The sequence below is a fragment of the Terrapene carolina genome, unplaced genomic scaffold, assembly GCF_002925995.2.
Source record: "Terrapene carolina triunguis isolate 2854851 unplaced genomic scaffold, T_m_triunguis-2.0 Scaffold231, whole genome shotgun sequence".
Lineage (NCBI taxonomy): Eukaryota > Metazoa > Chordata > Testudines > Emydidae > Terrapene > Terrapene triunguis.
The window spans coordinates 18907662-18927723 of record NW_020664582.1 but is presented as its reverse complement, the minus strand read 5'-3'; the positions used below and the strand labels follow the sequence as shown (position 1 = coordinate 18927723).

Below are 20062 nucleotides of genomic sequence, written 5' to 3'. Positions count from 1 at the left end.
TAGCATAACTTCAGACATTTAAACCACTTTTTGTCAAGAGCCAAAACATGGGGTTTCACTAGCTCTCTGTTTTGGGGGGAGGGCAGAAGGAGAATCACAGTCTGGGGTTTGTATTTGCAGCAGGCTAATGAACTGAATAAAAAGTAGGTATTTCAGTAGCAGAACACCTTACGATAACTAACTTAGTGGGAAATGTTAAAGTCATAGCACAGCCCTAGATCAATTTGGAGGAGGGGAAAAGGCGACAGGGAAAATGGAAGGGAAGCAGCTTCAGACTCAATCCTTGGCTTCCAAGATAATGTATTCAGAAAAATATTGCATGAAAAGCCTTAGGTTTTAGTTCTTTCATAGATGTATATTTACCAGTTTTCACAAAGACTGCAGGAATACGATTATAAACAATAAATTAGGACTTCATGTTGCTATCATTTGGCATAACACAATCAGGCAATTTTTCCTTTTAAATATAAGGCAACACAAGCCAACACATAATTTAATCCGTCTTTAGTCAGACTGCTTAACTTTGCTAAAGAGTAATCACTAAAGAACGGTTTATAGTACGCTTAAAAGAATTTAAATAATGTCATGGTGTAAGTGTACTATCTTACGCAAGGAATCAGAAAACGTACTCTGCTAAGCTTTGAAACCTAAATATTTGTTACAGCCCAGAACTACACGTCTAAATTAAAAGATACAAATAAATGTTTTCTAATTTTTTCCATTTACGAAAATCTTTAAGAATCTCTAGCCAACTATGACATCACTTCAAAACTTGTAAGTTTGTTGTGGTTTTTTTTTTTTTGTTTTTTTTTTAATTTTGTATGATGTCTTAAGATTTTAAATCATGCTCATTAAGGAAAGTTCAAGGAGCAAATACTTAAGGCTTTGTTTTTCAAAGGGCTGTGAGGGAGGCCAGTGAATGGCAGAGGCCAGTGGGTTCACTCATACACAATGCTACTCAAACCCACACTACCAGGCGACATTCATACAGAAATATTACACTTAAAAGTTACAGTGTAGAGCAATATTTTTAGCCAGTGTACATATAAAGAATCAATGCATTTACTTTTTTTTAAATTCCAAACTCGACTGTGATCATTATGTTCAAGTATTAGTCTCACTTACAGAGATGAGAAACGTCCTACTTACAATAAATTTAGCTTCAAAAGAAGGGATGTTTCAATATGCTGAAGAGAATGAGACACTGAGGTTATCCAATAGTTAGTGTTCTATTGGTCACCAACTCATTTAGCTGCTTTAGGTGACGTGGGGAGGGAAGAGAAGTAGTTAGGCACAGAGAATCTGGGAAAAGAGTACTTTAAAAATAGCTTAAATGGTAATTCCCAGATATGAGAACTGTTCTATCATATCGATGGTGGTGCTTTAACATACAAGAATATAGAGTTGTAAGTCCCACCATGTCTCATGGCTAGAGCTTCATTTCATAGCAAATACCTTTCATTTCATTGATGCTGTCGGAATGTGAGAACGCCATGCCAGTCACTATGTGCCCTTACCTTTACAGTGGAGACAGACTTCTAAATATGATGATCTACCCTGAAATTAATTCTACCTACTGGAGGAGCAACTGAACCCTTTGTGGGGTCGTCAATGGGTCTAGATTCCTGGAATAAAACCTCAATACAGCACTTTGTATCAGGAAATCCAGACTCCTAGCAGCGAGGGGTTCAGACATAGTTAGCTTTAAAATGGTGAAGTGGAAGCAAAGAGGGAAGGAGGCAGCTACTATTGCAGCTATGTACCCTACATCCTAAAACTGCCACTCCCATACCCTGTCCTCAACAATATGTCCAGAAGATCTGTGAGGGACTTTTGACTCTGGAGACAGACCCAAGTCAAAATGATAAATGCAGAACTCTCTGCAAGAGCTAGCAAAAAGCTTCTTCCTATGTTAATGCCTAAATATATAACCCTAGCTAAATCCTTTCAAAGGTAGGCTTCCTTTTCAATTAAATAAGCCTCTAGACAGTGCAAATGGTCAATGTTTAATGCATTTAATGAAACAGGCTTTAGAGTTGAAAATAAGCCCTACTTCCTGACAAATTCTGTTGCTCTTAATCCGCAGAGGACATTTAGATGGAAATGTAAGCATCTATGCTACCTAGCTCTTTAAAGAGCTGGCTATCAGATGCAACTGTGAACCCTGCAGCAACTTAATAGTCCAGCAAGTAGTCACCAAGCAGAAGGCAAAAGCTGAGCAAAGAGGATTCTGTGGTGAAGAAACAGCTGTGGGGTGCAGTAGTGTAATCAAGTTATTTGAAACAAAAGACATGTTATATATTTGATGCCAACAGGAGAAAATGTGGATGTAAAGCTTTTAAATATACATTAAGTCTTGTTTCAATGATTATAATGATCACACAAGTTTGCAAATTAAAAATACTTTGCTTATTAATTAAAATTAAGACTAAACCTCTAATTTTGTCTGTGAAAGTGACTGCAGCCTATCTATACCCCGGGTGCTGAATATGAAGATTTCGACTATCAGTTGGTTCAGGCGCTCGGTTCATGGGAGGGCGATGGACTTTTCCCAGCACAGCCATACTCTGATCTCTGAAGCAAGCCTGCTGGAAGTCCCCACTTAGGTAATCCATGGTCTGCATCACGCTATTCTGGCTGGATGAACCAGCTCCGGCTCTATAATGAGCTCCTGCTGCACAATCTAGTGGTGCCCCTGCTGGCTGTCCTCCATGAAAAGGCATGGCAAGGTCCTGTGAGCCAGAGCTGTCACTGTTCGGTGTGGGCAGAATGTTATTCCATATGGGCTGGAAATAGTGCCCATTAGTATATGGCAAGGGTCCCTGCAATCCATTCACAGGTGGGGAAGGTGTAGGCTTCTCAATAGGAGGCTTTAAGTTGAAAGACTGGCCCATGCACAGTTCTTGAGGGTAGTTTGAAGTTTTACCAGGAAAACCTTGCCCTGCAATCTCTCTCTGAGGGTGCTTCCCCGCAAGTCCAGTAGGTCCAGCAGCATCGCCACACATTTGCTGGAGATGTGCAAGCTGATGCTGGTTCCATGCAACCGATTTCATTTCATTCTGGTATGCAGAGGGCACCCTGTGGATGTTTACCATGGGTACATTAACAGAGGCAGAAGAAGGAATAGCAGCAGCATGATCTACAGGGTTTCCTACACAGGAAGGCATGGGAGTGGGAACATTGTGAGTAGATACCCTGGTACTTGCATTGATAAGCAGGTTGCGACTTATGGGGCTAGGGTTTGCAATCTGTCCCTCACATACTGAGGTAGTGCTAATGCCAGCTCTGGCCTGGCAGAACTGGTTAATCTGGTGCACGATGCTGCTCAGGTCTGGTGGCTGGTTCTGCTGCAGAGTGGCAGCCATAGAGAGGGGAATGGTTGAGGTAGACACGGTCACATTCGGCGGCGCATCTGCATCCGGCATCTTTCTGCTTCCATGTAAACCTGGCTGCAGCAAAGTGTTTGCAGGGTGCTGCAGAGTCTGATGTGCCACGGTCTGAGGATGCTGCAAGCTCTGTGGCTGCTGCATATTCTGAGGGTGCTGCAAAGTCTGCGGCTGCGGTATACCCTGAGGGTGTGTTAAGCTTTGTGGCTGCAGCATACCCTGAGGGTGCTGCAAAGTCTGTGGCTGCGGTATACTCTGGGGGTGTGGCAGAGTCTGTGCATGCTGAAGGGCCTGCTGGCGAGCAAGCGCCTGGGGGTGGTTTAAAGTGCTAGGTGCAACGTATGGTGTGGAAGGGGGATTCATCATTGCTTCCGGCAGCAGACGTGCGCGTGTTCCGTCAAAGTCTTTGATCATTCCTTTAGCTGGAGATTTGACTATCGCGAGCAGGCCTGTTTTTGTGGTGGGCTGAGACGGGTAAGGACTATACCTCTGGCCTGAAGTATCAAGTCCATTCACAGTACGGCGTATGTGTTTCCTCTGGGGAACTTTGACGCTGTTTGGAAAAATTTTTATAGTCAGTGGATTGTTGGCAACCTTCTTAGCATAAGCATCCAATTCTGCTGGGGTAGGATACTGCGCAGATCTCATCTTCTGTGTAGTGTCCCCTGTGGAGAAAGAGGGAATCCGTCAGTACTGACCCTGGTAAGAAACTGCTTTCGCTCAGAACAAGCAAGTTATGGTAAAAAAGCATTCAAAAGAGAAAAGAGCTGTATCTTCCCCAAACCAGCGGGCAAGCACCAGTTATCTGATTCTCTTCATCAGTGGAAACCAACATGACGCACCACTCAACTTCAGGCAAGACCAGCCTGAAGGGAGTAAAAATTGAACCAAACCATTTCTTAAACTACGTTTATTCAGAAAATGCTTGTAGTTACATTAATCCTTGAAGAGTAATGGACAAAACAGATGTGCCGTTACAAACATATCAGATGGCCTGCACCTCAGAGTATTTTCTACGCAGGATAAGGTGGGAGAAATGCCACAGCCTAATGGATATTCTCTGAATTTAAGTCTCCCTATCCCCCATTCTTAATCCGTTCTTGGAATCCTGAGCTTCTAGTTTAGGAAACAGAGAAAGCAGTTAGCGAACAGAATGGAAAAATGCACAGAATGTTGGTGTGAGCCCCATATAAAGTCACTTCAACTAAAAACTTCTTGATTTTCAATTTCAGCATTATTCTGAAATTGAGGCATTAAAATTTTTTTAAACTGTCGTCTTTGGCAAATACGCAAAGGTTCTTTGAGAAGTCTTTAGCAATTCTAGTTTCGCCAGGTTATATTGTATAATTCCCATTCTGGTACAGATGCATTATTTTGTGCCTTTCAACTCTATCCATCCCTACCCAACTAATCTCCATATTCACTATGACGGTCAGTTTGGGAGAGTATCCTAACAACAAACAGTTAAAGTCAGGGTACCACAAAAGATCCTAAAGGCACAACTATCTACCACATGTGGGCAAAATTATTCCAGACAGTCATCCTGTTCCATTTATTCTCACTTAGCAGATATCCACCTGGCTGAAGGTTGAGCACCAGGCTGTCATTTGTTCATTTCAGCAAAGGCCGTCTGAAAATCTAGGAGGGTGGAATGCGCCTGTAGATTGCTGTAGTCTCATTCCACGCAGACCGCACTTTTCCCTTCACAGCTATACTGGCTGCCTCTCATAAGCTATTGCTTTAAAAGCAATTTTATAAATCTTCCAATATAGGCTTGTGTCTTCCTCAATCCCATTCCCTTTTTGCTTGATTTTTCACCTTGCAGATTTTGTCCACCAAAAAAGCAGCTCCCCTCTAATAGAACAAGACGTTCAGCTCCTACGCATGCGCCTCCTCCACAGATCCTCCACATGCTACTGCGGTGCTTTGCTGGTAGGGGGTTCTGCAGCTGACTTCTCCAGAGCTCAGCAGGGCCATTGCCAGTGCGCTTGGTACCTCACTGTCCCAAGCAGAAGAGACCTAGGAACTACAGCTCACCAGAGATCAGGCTGCTACCAGGGAGGCAAATCTCTGCTTGAACATATGCACTTGATTATAGCCGTTTGGAAAACAAACAACAAGAAGTTACCTACCAAGTACGGTTAAGGTCTAAGCAGCATTACTAGCTCCCTTTCAATCACTGTCTACAGAGCATATGATTTTATCCTCTAAAACTGAAGGCAGGGAATTGCTTCTATAAGAAAAGCTGTCCTTAGAAACCAAGGGCAATGCAGGAGATGATGGGATGGATACCAAAAGGAGAAGCAGTTATAACGAAATTAAACATATCCTCTGTAAAATGGGAATATTTATAAGCTAGTTGTTTCTTTAGCACAGCATGCACTCAGCTATGCCAGCTGGCAGTTTACCTATCCATCTTCATTGTTTCTGAGATGTCTCTCACCATGGTGTTTAAGCACTGGCATCTACCACCCTCCCTACTAATAAGAGAAATATCAAATGAGTATTTCATTAACCTAAACATCCTCTTTGTTCTCATGTCTCACCTCACCCTGTTATGCAGGTTCTAGCTTCCTTTTTGACTGAGCTCTTGCATTTCTAATGAAGTCAGGAATATCTCCAAGTTAGGCTTAGCAAGGCTACTCCTCTGTTGCCAGGTTTCTGTCAGAAGCTCTCAAAACTTTGTTGGCTTTATTTTTAGCAGGTTCTTCTATTCCTTCTGATCTTCTCTGCCTTTTCCAGAGATGCCTACCCTGGAAACATGCTAGGTAATTCTGATGAAAGAGTAACTGATCAGGCTGAAGGGAATCCATGCCTTTCTGCACCATGGGCTGTGTGAAACTTGGCCAATTTCAGTTAGTTTCTACTTAACACTTCAAGACATCTTTCTTTTACATTCTATGGAAAAACTAGACAAGAATTTCAGAAGTCCAATATCAAACTGGGTAATAAATGTTATTAGTGATATAGTATATTGGATAGTTTGCCACCTTTCCAGTCTTGGGTGTACTTTGACAATGCATTACAAGGGAAGCAGTTAAAATATTGATCACATTTTAATATGCAAAACTGAACAGTTTGCGTCTATCATCTATAGCTCTGAACCCCAGAGTTCCTTAAATAGTTTTACTTTAAGAGTGAAAACAAGCCTCAGTTCAAGTTAAACATGTGCCAAGATGAAACCTGATGTTCCATCTTAAGTAACTGACAAACCATTTTTCATATCCCCTTTGAACAGGCCTCTCTGAAGTGAACAATCAATTCCCTCACCTTCCCCCTTCTTTCCTATGTAATTCTAGTTTACAAAGTCAATGCCTCTCTTGCCCCGAACTAGCTAAAACATCCATAATTTATTTAGGACTGATCAAGAGAACGTATTCCTGAGGCTCCCATATACGACATAAAATGTAATTATGTTACACCAGTAGTTTTTCTTCACAGTAGACTCTAATCTTTGTTGGATCAATTTGGGCAACAAAACAGAGAAAACTGTGAATAAGTCAGAAACAGGAATTAAGGTGTACTCAGGGGACCTGAAGAACCAGTACAGGGATTCCAAGACTACAGTGAAGCAGTCATGGGGATTAGGTAGGATAGAAAAAACAACAGATTAGCTCAGTTGACTAAATGCATGGGAAAATATCAAGCATAATTTAAACAAAATGTGTCTTTGCTGTCCAACATGCCCATCACTTGTGATCAGTTCAGATTTCTGTGCCAGTCCATACAACAATTAGATGTGCACCTCTCAATATCAGAAATATTTTCTGGTTAGCAATGGCATGTGTGTCTGCTTAATTTCAGTATGAAATTAACATTTTTCTTTATGTGCATTTCACATTAGGGCTTTAAACCACAGCTTTGTAACCTACTTTTGGTTATGTTTTCATTAAAATTCATTAAAGTATAACAAGCCTTAAGGATCCTTACAATAATCAAATTCAAAACAAAAAAAGAAGAGCTATACCCAATTCCTGGGTAAAGCTCTCAACCGCTGCAATTTTTCTGTAGATTTAATGAGAGTCCTCAGTCTTTGGGCAGGAGTTAATTTTAGCCTGTGGATTTGTCTTTTAGTCCAGGAATATAAAACCCACACTTAGACTCAACTGTGGCTACTCCACCATCATCTCAATCAATCCTTTTCTTTTAAGGGCCTGAGGCACCTGTCTTTACAGCATCAGAAACTATGATAATTGCCCAATAAAAAGGCATTTTGCTTTTTTGACAATGCATTCTTTGCCTCAAGTATTTTGATATTGTCTTCGGTTTTATATTTACGAAGCAGAAGGAAAGACAGAACGCAGATAAGAGACCAATGAGAAATCCCACACATGGGTGAAGGACAAATTTCAGGGTTACTCTGCTTTCTCTTGAAATCTTACAAAATTGAGTTTTTTTGGTTGTTTTTTTTTTTGCAAAGTCTTTAAAATATATATACATTGTTATCAGTTTCAAAAAAGACAAAATATTTACATGTCATCTAGTAGCTCCTCCTTCATACAGTATCCTTAGGAAAAAAGCCCTTAATTTGGAGGTGGACAGAAAAGAAGGTAACTATGTAGAGCTTTAAATAGAATGCAAGACCAATGTGATCCAGAGAGCTGTATCTAGAAAAAATTCCTCAGGCTTTCTGAACTTATATTACTAAAGGTTATCTGGTATAGTTATACAGTTTCTTAAAGCTTCTATAAAAAGCATGGGACTATTTCAAATCCTCTTCCCCAGCCATCCCCAAACAACAACAAAAGCCACTCATTGTTCATTAAAAATGCTTATTAACTCAGCTTTCCTTTGGCCAGGAGCAAGACTATTTATGCATATACTGGATTTGGAGAAATGCACCAAATAATCTTATACACATCTGCTGCAGAGGGGGCATCTTGATTTTCAATATAAATCAGAGCTAACTGGAACTGCTAAGCATTAGTGCCGTTTAAACGTCTGCCAGCTACTTTATGTGCTAAATTCTTTTAAACACAGTACCTAAACTCTTCACTAAGGGCTTGTCTACACTAGGAAAATTAGTGAGCAGCAAGCTAGGGTGCAAATGTATAGTGCACTAGCTACTCAGCACTAACTCCGTGTGGACACCCTTATTGAGCACTTCTTGGACAGCTTAGCTTAATGCGCTTCCAAAGTGCAGTAAATTATTGTGCACCAAGACATGCAGTGAACAGCAAGAGTAAATGTGGGAGTAGCTACTGCAGGCTTTTTCCCTGTGTAGACAAGGCCTAAATGAGGTTATGATAGTGCTTTCAGTCCAGTGTTAAGCAGTGCCTGGAAAGAGCTGGCAATATCAAGCTAAGAGATGCTAGCCTGTTACCTTTAGAAAATATAGAACTAATGCAGTATGAAATTGGCCCACAGTTCACACCCTCATCTCACCAAACAAATATATTAAAAGATTTCACTAATTTGCCCTTTCAGTATGAAGCTTTCCAATACTCTGAAGTGATCTCCAACCAAGGAAGCCTTGTAACAAATTGTAGGTTTTCTTTGTGAGAAAGTGCACTAAGTTCTATCCCCTCCCACGCCATTTTAGTCAGCAATACTTCAATTGAAAAGACAAAATGCAACATATATTATTAAGATGGAAAGGGGAAAAAAAAAGGGGGGGGGGGGGGATTGCCATGGGCTGGCAGTCTACTTGCATATCACATTGTGAAAGCCCCTTTCTGGGCACATCGTCTTGCTCCAACCACAGAAACCTACTGCTAGAAGGGGCTTTGAGAAGTTGCCCAGCCCCTTCCACTGAGACAGGACAAATTATACCTAGACCCTCTCTCACAGGAGTTTATCTAACTGTTCTTAAAACCGACAATGATGGGGATGCCACGACCTCCCTTGGCAGCCTATCCCAGTGCTTAACTATCCAAAAATGTTTTTTCTAATAACCTAAATTTCCCTTGCTGCAGATTAAGTACTTTACTTCTTGTCCTACCTTCAGTGGACACGGAAAACTGATCAGGCTCTTTAGAACAGCCCTTAACATATTTGAGGACCGTTATTAGGGCCCCACTCAGTCTTCTTTTCACAAGATTAAACATGCCCAGTTTTTTTTTTAGCCTCCCCATATAGGTCAGCTTTTCTAACCTTTTATTATTTTTGTTGCTCTCCTCTGGACTCTCTCCAGTTTGTACATATCCTTCCTGAAGCGTGGGGTCCAGAACTGGACATAGTATTCTATCTGAGGACTCACCAGCGTTGAATAGAGCAGGACAATCTCCTCCCATGTCTGACATAGTATTCTGGGGTGTATTAACAGAAGTGTCCTATTAGCCTTTTTCGCACCTGCACCACAGTGTTGGCTCACAAGGCTTGTCTGCACATCCAGAGCTCTCCTGTCAGCATAATAAAACCACCTCCACAAGTGGCAGGAGCTAGGTTGGCAGGAGAAGCTCTCCCGCCGACATAGACCTGTCCACACAGGCACTTATGTCTGTGTAACTTATGTCGCTCAGGGGGGTGGTTTATTCACCTCCCGAGCAACATAAGCCATGCCAACATAAGCCGTAGCGTAGTCATAGCCAGAGTCAACTTGTGATTCACTAGACCCCCACATCTTTTCCAACAGTATTACCATCTAACCAGTTATTCTAGATTTTGTAGTTGTGCATTAGATTTTTTCCTTCCTAAGTGTAGTACTTTGCACTTGTCTATACTGAATTTCATCTTGTTGATTTCAAACCAATTCTCCAACTTTCAAGGTTGTTTTGAATTCAAATCCTGTCTTCAAAAAGTGCCAGGTTGGTGTCATCTGCAAAATTTATAAAAAGATACTTGCACAATGGAGTGGAGAGTATTAGTGAAAATATTGAATAGACCAGACCCAGAACAGACCCCATGAGATCTCACTAGAAAACCCCCCCCCCAGCTTGACAGCAAATCATTGACACTACTTTTCAGTTTTGCACCCACTTTATAGTAATTTAAACTAGATCACATTTCCCTAGTTTGCTTATGAGAATGTCACGTGGGACTGTCAAAACCATTACTCTTAAATCAAGATATATCACATCTACAACTTCCCTATCCACTAGGACAGCAACCCTGTCAAGGGAGGAAATTAGATTGATTTGGCATGATTTGTTCTTGACAAACCCGCACTGACTATACTTATAACCCTATTATCCTCTAGATGCTTAAAAATTGATTGTTTGATAATTTGTTCCAGTATCTTTCCAGGTACCAATGTTAGGCTGACTGGTCTATAGTTTCACAGGCCCTCTTTATTCCCCTTTTGAAAGATAGGTGCTATGTATGCCCTTCTCCAGTCCTCTGGGACCTAATCCATTCGCCATGAGTTCTCAGAAATAATTGCTAATGGTTCCGAGATTACTAAAGGAACTAGCTGAAGCACCCTAAATTTCATCAGGCCCTGATGACTTGAATACATCTAAATATTCTTTAACTTGTTCTTTCCCTAGGCTGGCTTGCAGTCCTTCCCACTGCTTGTTAATATTAACTGTGTTAACGCCACAACTGTTACTGCAATTACAAAGCACATTTGGGGAAATTACAAATATTGTGATGTAAGAGACACACGTGTCTCTTACAATTTGTTCTCTCCTGGCAGGCCCCACTTACATAACTAGCAGACTATTACCTTTACTCAACATTCCCGTGCCAAAATGAATTAGCAAGTCATGGACCATAACATGTTGTTTAGTTTGACTATAATTGGAGTGTAAATTATTTGATTTGAAAAGATGATAGCAAGTCCAAAATCAAAAGCTAAACGAAGAGACATGAATTTCCCCCGTGTACAAGTTGCAGATACTAGGGACAGGCTAAAGTACATTTCTGTAAGGAGATCTTTATACCCAGTTCTTTAATAAACACTCTTGGAATAGTTTCTTATTTGCCACCCCAACAGTGGAATCAATTTGTGACTCAAGTGATCTCAGAAGGATGAGGGGAAGTGGGGGGAACAAAGAGAGGATGATTTAAACCATTCCCTTAATAAACTAATGCTGGCATCTGAATAGAAGGTTCACCTGAAATATTAGTGCAAATGTCACAGGAACGAAAGAGGTTAGTGAAAGTGAATTTGTTTGTTTGTTACTGCTGTACTCTATGCAAGAATTTTCAGAGCCACAGGAAAGACAGCAGGATGGAGAGACAGCACTCTGAATACTGGAAATACTGGCCAGATTACAACTATTTGTGTTTTATCAGAATGCGATACAACCCTATATCAACAAAACAAACTTCAACAACTCTGCATTAAGAATGATTTAACTTCTATTGGTGCCTGCTTTTCAATTCAATTTGGTGAAAAGGAACCAGAAAAAAAATTATATTAAGAGTCAAATCAATAGGCACAGTTTCACTGCCTAATGCTTTTAGTAAAGAGGCAAGAATTTAAGCGTGTTGTACTATGTTAAGTGTGTTGTACTATGAACTATGATTAAAATTAACCTCTCAAACGCTGGAAAGGGAGGGCTAGCTGCTAATGCTTGAACTTTGATAGCTGTTTCTCACAACCATTATTGATTAATGCCTTGAAGGCACGACAAAACATAAAAGACAAATATTCAATAGATTTTCCGCTGTACCTAAACGTTTATTTCATAGCTATCCCAGTGCCAGATTTAACAATTAACCACACCCTGAAGGCAAAGCCTCACTCACATTTCTGAAGTCCAGTGTTCATCTGCGGGTAAGAGAGAAGCTGAAAGGAGAGGTCACCTGGTCCTGGCAGACAGGCCAGCATGGCAGACAGGCACTAACACAACATGGGGCATTCACTCCTCCGCACACTGCAACAAAAGAGACACAATTCAAGGTTCTAATACACGGATGAGTACTGTGATGAAATAGAAGCAAACAGCCATCCCTATGTGAAAGAGGGACTGGACCCATGGTTCACCGATGCAATTTAATTAGCAGTATTGTTGATAAAGTATATCTTATACTTATCTATAGAAACAATGTGCTTTCCAACTGTTGTGATGGTTAAACTGACATTTTAAAATGGCACATCTGTACATCAATTGGGAAATGAAAAACGCTGACACTCAGTGTTCACCTGTATTGGAAGGTTTCTACCATTTAACCTACAAACTACAAATTTTGGCACTTGTATTTGCAGGATTATTCTGAAGGGGAAAAAAGTTTTCGATTTCCTATGACAGGCCCTCCTACTGTGGTTCTAATGAATTGCATAAAAAAAAGTTACCACACTGCTGTTCAAAGATAAGACATAAAACAGCTATAGTCCGTGAGTAATGGAGAAAGCTGCACAACTGCAACCTAATAAACCCAGGCAATAAAGTTATTTTATCTATAAGCAAAACAGCTTCCCTGAAGGTTACAAGACGGATGAATAACCCATATCCAGAGTTATGTGGCATGTAGCACATTGCACAGAGGAGCAAAACTGACATACACTATGTTCCCTTTCAGGGTTACAAAACTCCCCTAACAGGGAACCTATACTGCCTTTTCAGCCTTGGATCTAAACAGATCAAACCTACTTCTAAAATGAAGGAAGATAGAAACTGTAGGTGCACATCAGCTATCTACCTAAAGAGGATAATTCTTTTATAAGCATTTATACCTAGGCACAGAGTTAAGAAATGGCTTTTGCAGCACAGATAACTCAGTCTTTAAATCTCTTCATAACACTAACAAGACTCAGCTAGTGGGACTGACACTGCAGACATATCTGCTTAGGTTTCATCCTGCGAGGACACAATGGTAGAAAACGCAAGCTGATTGTCCAGCACCATGTCAGGGTGGCTAAGACTAACCTGTGTTTTAAAACGTACTGTGAAGGTAACACAGAGAGAGGTCAACAAATGAAAAATGATCAACTATCACCAAGAAGCCATACCAAGTACTGTATATCCTGACTTTAATGGAATGCAGCAGCCCATTTATCAGCATGGCAGGTCAGCAGATAAGTGATGATGGGGTTTTGTTTGCTCCAGGTAAATAATTTTAAAATAAATACTGGGAAAAAAAAAAAGTTAAACTGATATTCTTGCACCATTTAGAGAAGCACAAATAGCCATGAACTCTCCTTAAACAAAAACAAGCACCTTCAGAAAAAGCAGCCTTCTATGCAAGGTGCTTGCCACTCCAACAAGATGCCTTTGGGGAAATAAAGGCAGTGGAATGCATGCACTTACTAGCCACCACACTAACAGGTTAATCCCTTTTGCTCCAGGTGCTGTTCTCTCAGAGAGCAGATGTTTCACTGGAATTTCAGCACCGCACAGGTAAATTATTTAAGGGAATGATGAACTTGAAACCTGCTAACAGAAGGCAGGCCAAAATCTGGGTCTCCACAGGGATGTGTATGGGTGAAAAATATAGGCGGGTAGGACTTTTAGGCCTCGTCTATACATTAAAGTTGTACAGTTAAATTTTAGAGTGCCTTGTGTCAGTTCTGCTTACATTTATTCCCAGTTAATGTCAAACTAAACCAAAATACGAGTGTCCATGCAAACTGGTGCAAATCCCTAACTATACTGGTTTGAAATCGCACCTTTAGTTAAATTGATGCTATATTCTCATGTTAACAAGATCTTAGTGATAATATCTAAAGCTCAGACTGTTCAAGGTAGATTTTGTAGAAGAAAAGTGATGGACTTCACAACTGAATCTAAGTTTTCTAACAAAATTCTTTTCAAGCAGTTGGGAGCACTTGAAACAAACCTCTACCCCTACAAGGAAACAATTGAGAACAAACATCCTGTATCCTAGCAAGGAAGTTTAGCAACTTCTGTGGTCTAATGGGATCAGCTATGGCCTTGGCAGTTAGAAGAAACTTTAAGGGCATGGCTACACTAAAGAGTTTACAGCTGTGCCGCTGTAAGCTCTCTAAATCAGCTGCTCTAAGCTGACAGGAGCTCCCCCTGTGGCTTAACTACTCTAGCCCCTGCGAGCAGCAGAAGCTATGTCAGAGGGAGAAGATCTTCCACCGACATAGCACTGTCCACACCAGCACTTATGTCAGTGTAATTTACGTTGCTCGGGGGGTGGTTTATTCACACCCCTGAGTGACAGAAGTTATGCTGACATAAGCTGTAGAGTAGACATAGCCTAACAGTAGCGGGCAATGACGAACATTTGTAGCATTCTATGTTGTTCTCATCTTCAAGAACCTTGGGCTATCAACAAGAAGGTAGAGGTTCTTTGGAGCTCCAGGGGTACCAGAGCTCCATGGGGATGCCTTTTTGGAGAGTACTACAAATTTCTGAATTTGAAACTGGATTTGACTAGACCAGTTCCCATTAGATCAATGGGACTGACATCAATGATACACAAGTTGTGTGCACACACTCCATGACATACCCACCGTAAAGCACACATGCCCAAACAGCTTTGTGTTGAAGTGACAGTTTTAATAAATGAAACTGAATTATCATTTCACCACTACCATGCATTACAGGCCATGTGGTGTAACCCAGAAGCATGGATCTTCACACTAAATTTTGTTAAAACAGAACTTTCTGTGGGGTGGAAGGGTCCCAGAACTTGGGCTTCAGCCCAAGCCTGAACATCTACACCACAATTAAACAGCCCCTGTGCCCGAGCCTAAGTCAGCTGTCACAGGCCAGTTGCAGGTTAATTGCAGTGTAGACATAACCAAAGATATCCATGTCATAACAGTTGGTCAATTTGTACAATACATTAACTTGTTTATTGAGCCAACTGATTGATCAAAGGTTGATCAAAACCAAGCACCGGAAATCCTATAGGTTTTTCTCTGCAAATATTTATTTATGAAAAAGCTGTATCTTCATAGCATGAATACTTTCAAAATATTATCAGCAAGTCTCCCAGGTATATTGTCAACTAAGTTACATGTGCAAACAAGTGCCAGTTGTGAGTAGTGTAGAAGTGGAGCTCACCATAATTTTGTGCACTGAAAGCCAGCATGACAATTCTATGCTACTGATCAAGGCAGACAAGCCCAAAACAGACAGCCCTTTGAAAACCTAGAGAAATATAAATACTCAGAACTCTCCAGGCAGTGCAGAATTCAGATAATTATGCAAAACACCAAGAGAACAACTTCATTTTGGCTCTATATTTAATCATTAGTAGATGGTAATAACTGCATTAAACTCATAAATCTTGCATTTTCTTTAAGACCTCTAAACCTGAACCTGTAATTTGTCTCAGCCTGTAACAGACTGAGTTCTCAATGGGATTTAAAAAAACCCTCAGTGCTGGCACATCCAGAGCTTAAATTAATTATTTTAGGAAGAGACACGTTGCTTGGCCTCTACATTTAAGAAACTTATTCACAAATATAAACAAAGCTGCAGAATTCCATGAGAACTTTCCTGGCATCCTGTAGACAGTTCCCTCCTCCAAATTATGCCCATCATAATGAAAGAATGAAAGACAAAACAAGCATTCAGATGCCTTTTAATCCAAAAATGACAAAACCATTGTAAATTGCCACAGACTTTGGCATTCTTCCTTTATATACTTTTACTGCTTCACCTGAGTAAGCAAAAGCTCAGATTCAGCAGAAAGTATCTACACTCTCTTTCCTCACTCCTCTATTAGTTTCACAAGTCTGGCATAACTGAGGCCTGTTTCTCAGTGAAGAGTAGACAATGAACAAAGATGACAGAGTTCCAATGCAAACTTCAGCAATGCAGAAGATTTTAATCAATCATCATCATCATGTCCTGTAAGCACCTCATTTGTACTCTGTTAAAAACAGCGGCTAATCCAGGATCTGGTGCTCTCTCTTATGTCATGGTTAAAACAGCTCTTAGCCTCTAATGTTTTATGTAACAATTTTTGTACGTACTCCCCCTTAAAAAAAAAAGAGCACCACCATATAAAGTACAAACTGCACTAACAATACTTTATGACTGAACAAGTAACACTTCCGAGAGTGAGATATGCAGAGGATGTATTTAACTGTTCAGTCTTTAAATAGTATTATAGTCTTAAAGTATTGTGACTCTTAGGAGCAAACCTCTTGCTAAAATGCCACTGAGCACATCAATGCCTTACACATACCCACAGCAATGAACAGGATAATGACACATTAAAAATGTGAGCAAGTGGCTAAGAGCAACCCAAGACAGCATTAAGTTTAGAGTAGTCAGACTCCTATCATAGGAAAGCAGCATTTCCTTGGTGTCCAAAGCATACCAATTTACATAGTTAAGAATTCCATTTCATCTACAACTTACAAAGAGCTTCTGTTTGCTAAAAGGCTGCAAAACTAAGCTTTGCCTAGTTCATTCTATGTAGGAGCCCACAAGCTAAGTTACTCATTTTAAATATAGGAGATCTGTATATAGGAGATTTGTGATGACAAAGGCAAAACAGATCTTAAAGGAAGAGTTTTATTTATATGAATTTTTTTTAAAAATGGAAGCGTTTTAAAAGAATTACCACCTTTTCTTGGTCTCCACTGTAGGCTGACTGCCAATAATTTAATTCATAATGGCCAGGGAACTAGTGGATATTAAGAGAAGCAATGTAAGTGTTCTGGCTGTGCTAAGAAAACATATTATGGAGGAGCTGGTTATGACTACATAGTTAAAGTACAAAATGGAGCTTAAGACAATCTCTCTCTTTTTTTTTTTTTAATGAAAAATACAGTATTCCCGCCCCCTGAACGTACTCTGAGAACACAATGAATATTCTAAGATTTTACAAGTAAATTCATTAGCTGATCAGTTAAAAATGAACATGTCTTCTAATAAATTTAGTATGTCAGGGTTTTTTTTGTCCTTAATGATCTCCATAATGGATTAATGCAAACACTTTATCTGTTATAATTACATAGGCTAGAGACAGGGTCAGCTAACTCTTAAGTGGACCATTGGGACAGAAGCAACTCAACCCTTCCTCACCAGCTGAAATAAAAGCATCAATTCTATTGGTTGGAATGACTCAGCGGTAGGAGAGACTGAACCAGGCCCAACTGTCACTGTCTATGAAGACTCCAGGGCTGCATACTAGCTTGGGCATCAGGGCTTCCTTTGAGCAGCATTGTTGGGGGAACTGAGGTAGCGATAGAGGACACAGTCTGAGCTTTCTTTGCTCCCTCCCAATGCTCTTCACTCGCTATCACAGCCCGCCAATTTGCTGTGTTAGCACTAAATCTGCTCTTAAAAGTTAAATATAAAAATAGATTTAAAGCTGACACTACATATAATCAAATCACTAGCAGTCTCTTTGGGCTTCTTGTTCCCGAAATTTAAAATTTTTTTTTTAAACGAAAATTCCCAGACAAAAAACTCCATTAGTGATTTTTTTGAAGTCAGAAGATAAAAACACTGACTCTTTAAAAATCAATCACATCTAATCTGGGACCACAACACTAGACTGCCATCATAATAAAAGTGTAGTTATTATAGGACATCACTATAGGGCCGAGTTAGGGCTGTTTGGATGCCTTAACTGAATTTTTTTTTCAGCTTAATTCTGAGTTTTCTGGATTTATAATGCTTTGTTTTGGACTAATCGAACACCCCTAGTATGTTTTTTTACCATTAAGTTGCCAATATATTGAGATGAAGAAGGCTGAGAGTATGTATGGTTTTGTCTGGGTAGTAGAAAGCATTCTGTACCCCATTCCCAGAGTGGACTCAACTATTTCAATGAGGAGTCCTTGTGGCACCTTAGAGACTAACAAATTTAATTGGGCATAAGCTTTCGTGGGCTAGAACCAGTTCTAGCCCACAAAAGCTTATGCCCAAATAAATTTGTTAGTCTCTAAGGTGCCACAAGGACCTCGCTGTTTTTGCTGATACAGACGGACATGGCTACCACTCTGAAACCTGTCAACTATTTCAGCTGTCACAGGGCAAGGAGACCTACACTTAACTTCATCCTAAACCAAGGTATCTATGGAAGGGCTCCATCAGTTTTAGCAAGAGACTTCTCAGAGGTTGCCATAGTAGAACTTAACATTTCAAGAAAATTCTATGCTTATCAACCAGAAAATAACAAACTTCAGAGACAGCAGCTCTATTGGGGAACATAGATGCCTCTGGTGTCTTGTACAGCATAGAGTAAATTACTTGTTCTTAACAGCCCAGTGCTAGCAGTAAAGTCCCATTACTCTAATTTACAAATTCTGCCACTAATAAATAGATCAAATGCTCAAATTAAAAGTTTTTGCTGAGCGTTCAAACATACCATACTGCCTGAAACTCTCACACAGGCAAAGGAAATGGTCCCCACAAAACTGACATAGGCCAATGAAATATGAGAAACAGGTCTGATTTAGAAAAAAGTAAGCTGGTGAAGTCTAACTTTAGACTCATGAAAATAAACATGCATGTTTGAAATTCCAGCATTAACTATAGACCTTCACAACTGAGGTCACAAAGCTCAGATTTGAGAAGGCAACAAAAACCACCCACACAAAAGAAAAGCTCAAATCTATTTAAAGTTTCCAGCACCCTGGGGTCCCTTAAGCCCTGTGAGGGCTTTAAGTACTTATGGCTCATGGATGTGCTTCACTTCTTCCCCTTATTCATATAGAAGCTGCATTAAATTTCATAAATAGTAACAATGTATTATGACTATGACAAAATCCCAAATACACACTGCATAACAAAATTCAGCCTGTATAAAATGCTCCAGGACAAACTAGGGTTGTAAAGTTGCTTTGGTACAAGCCTATGTAAGTGCCTGCTACAAACTAACTGCATGCAAGCTGATTTTCATGCTCCTAGTGAAACTGTCTTGTTTACTCCCAGTTAAGATACTAAAGACAAAACTACGGACTACTCAAGACTGAGGCTCATTCCTTTTTGCTCTCCCAAAGTACCCCATAGTCTAATTTTTGAAGTATATATTATGTTCTCCTGAGCACATTCATACCAGTTACATGGGCAGGAATTGTTTACATAATTCACACAATATTGACAGGAAGAATTCTATATTTTCAAAAAGGTCAGGGCATTACAAATGTCATTTGAGAAGGCCAGTGACTTAAGAATCAGCATATTTAAGTAGTAGTAGTTAGGGGTTACGTTTTTGTCTCCTTTCATAATACACACCAAGTGGCATTGCATTACATTTTAAGAGCATACACGCACACCACAGGCCATCCCCGCTAGCCAACATTGGTATTTATTACAATTTCAGTCAGTTTCATCACTTGATACAAAGTCTAGATTGATATCATCAGCATATCTCCCAGACTCCCTGCTCTCCCCTTCTCCCATTTTCCACGACCCCTGCATTTCTGGAAACCCACAAGGAAACATTCTTGTGTAGGATCTCTGCTGTAACCTACTAGAGGAACAATATATTTGACATATCTAACCATTTTTCATAACTAAACTATCAAACCAGCACTGTATTCACAGACAACATGCAACAACCTTTAAACATTTTATAAGCAGAAAATTGCAAAGTAACATTACAGAGGAGGCGGCTTTTCTTGATACGGCAATAAATCACTCTAGCAAGTTTATCTGGGGGTAAACAAGGAGAGAAGCAATGAACAATGGAGAGCTGCCTTCTGTATGAGCTGAAGTGTCATATCAGCTTCTACCAATATAACGTTTTTTGATGGTCTGAATCAAGGTCCTCTTCTAGATCTCTGTAAGAGGTTCAATAAAATCAATGTTGCTCCTTGCAGTTTAATTAACATTTGGCTTGTAAACAATTTCACTTTTAGGCTGACCACCATTTATAATGTTACTCAGGCAACAAAATTAATTAGTTTG

The 20062-nt window shown here is 40.1% G+C and overlaps 1 protein-coding gene across 2 annotated transcripts in view; it reads right to left on the bottom strand.

The window, feature by feature from the left end:
* Window positions 1–395: 395 nt before the first annotated feature.
* The window catches only part of FAM222B (family with sequence similarity 222 member B), a 45062-nt gene continuing 25395 nt past the window's right edge, over window positions 396–20062 (bottom strand). For both annotated transcript variants that reach the window (XM_024207067.1, XM_024207068.2), the window contains exons 2-3: window positions 12021–12148; window positions 396–4051 (exon numbers count right to left, since the gene is read on the bottom strand). In XM_024207067.1, coding sequence (XP_024062835.1) covers window positions 2466–4051; window positions 12021–12102 — 1668 coding nt within the window. In that variant the 5' untranslated portion in view covers window positions 12103–12148 and the 3' untranslated portion in view covers window positions 396–2465. The remainder of the gene's footprint in view (window positions 4052–12020; window positions 12149–20062) is intronic.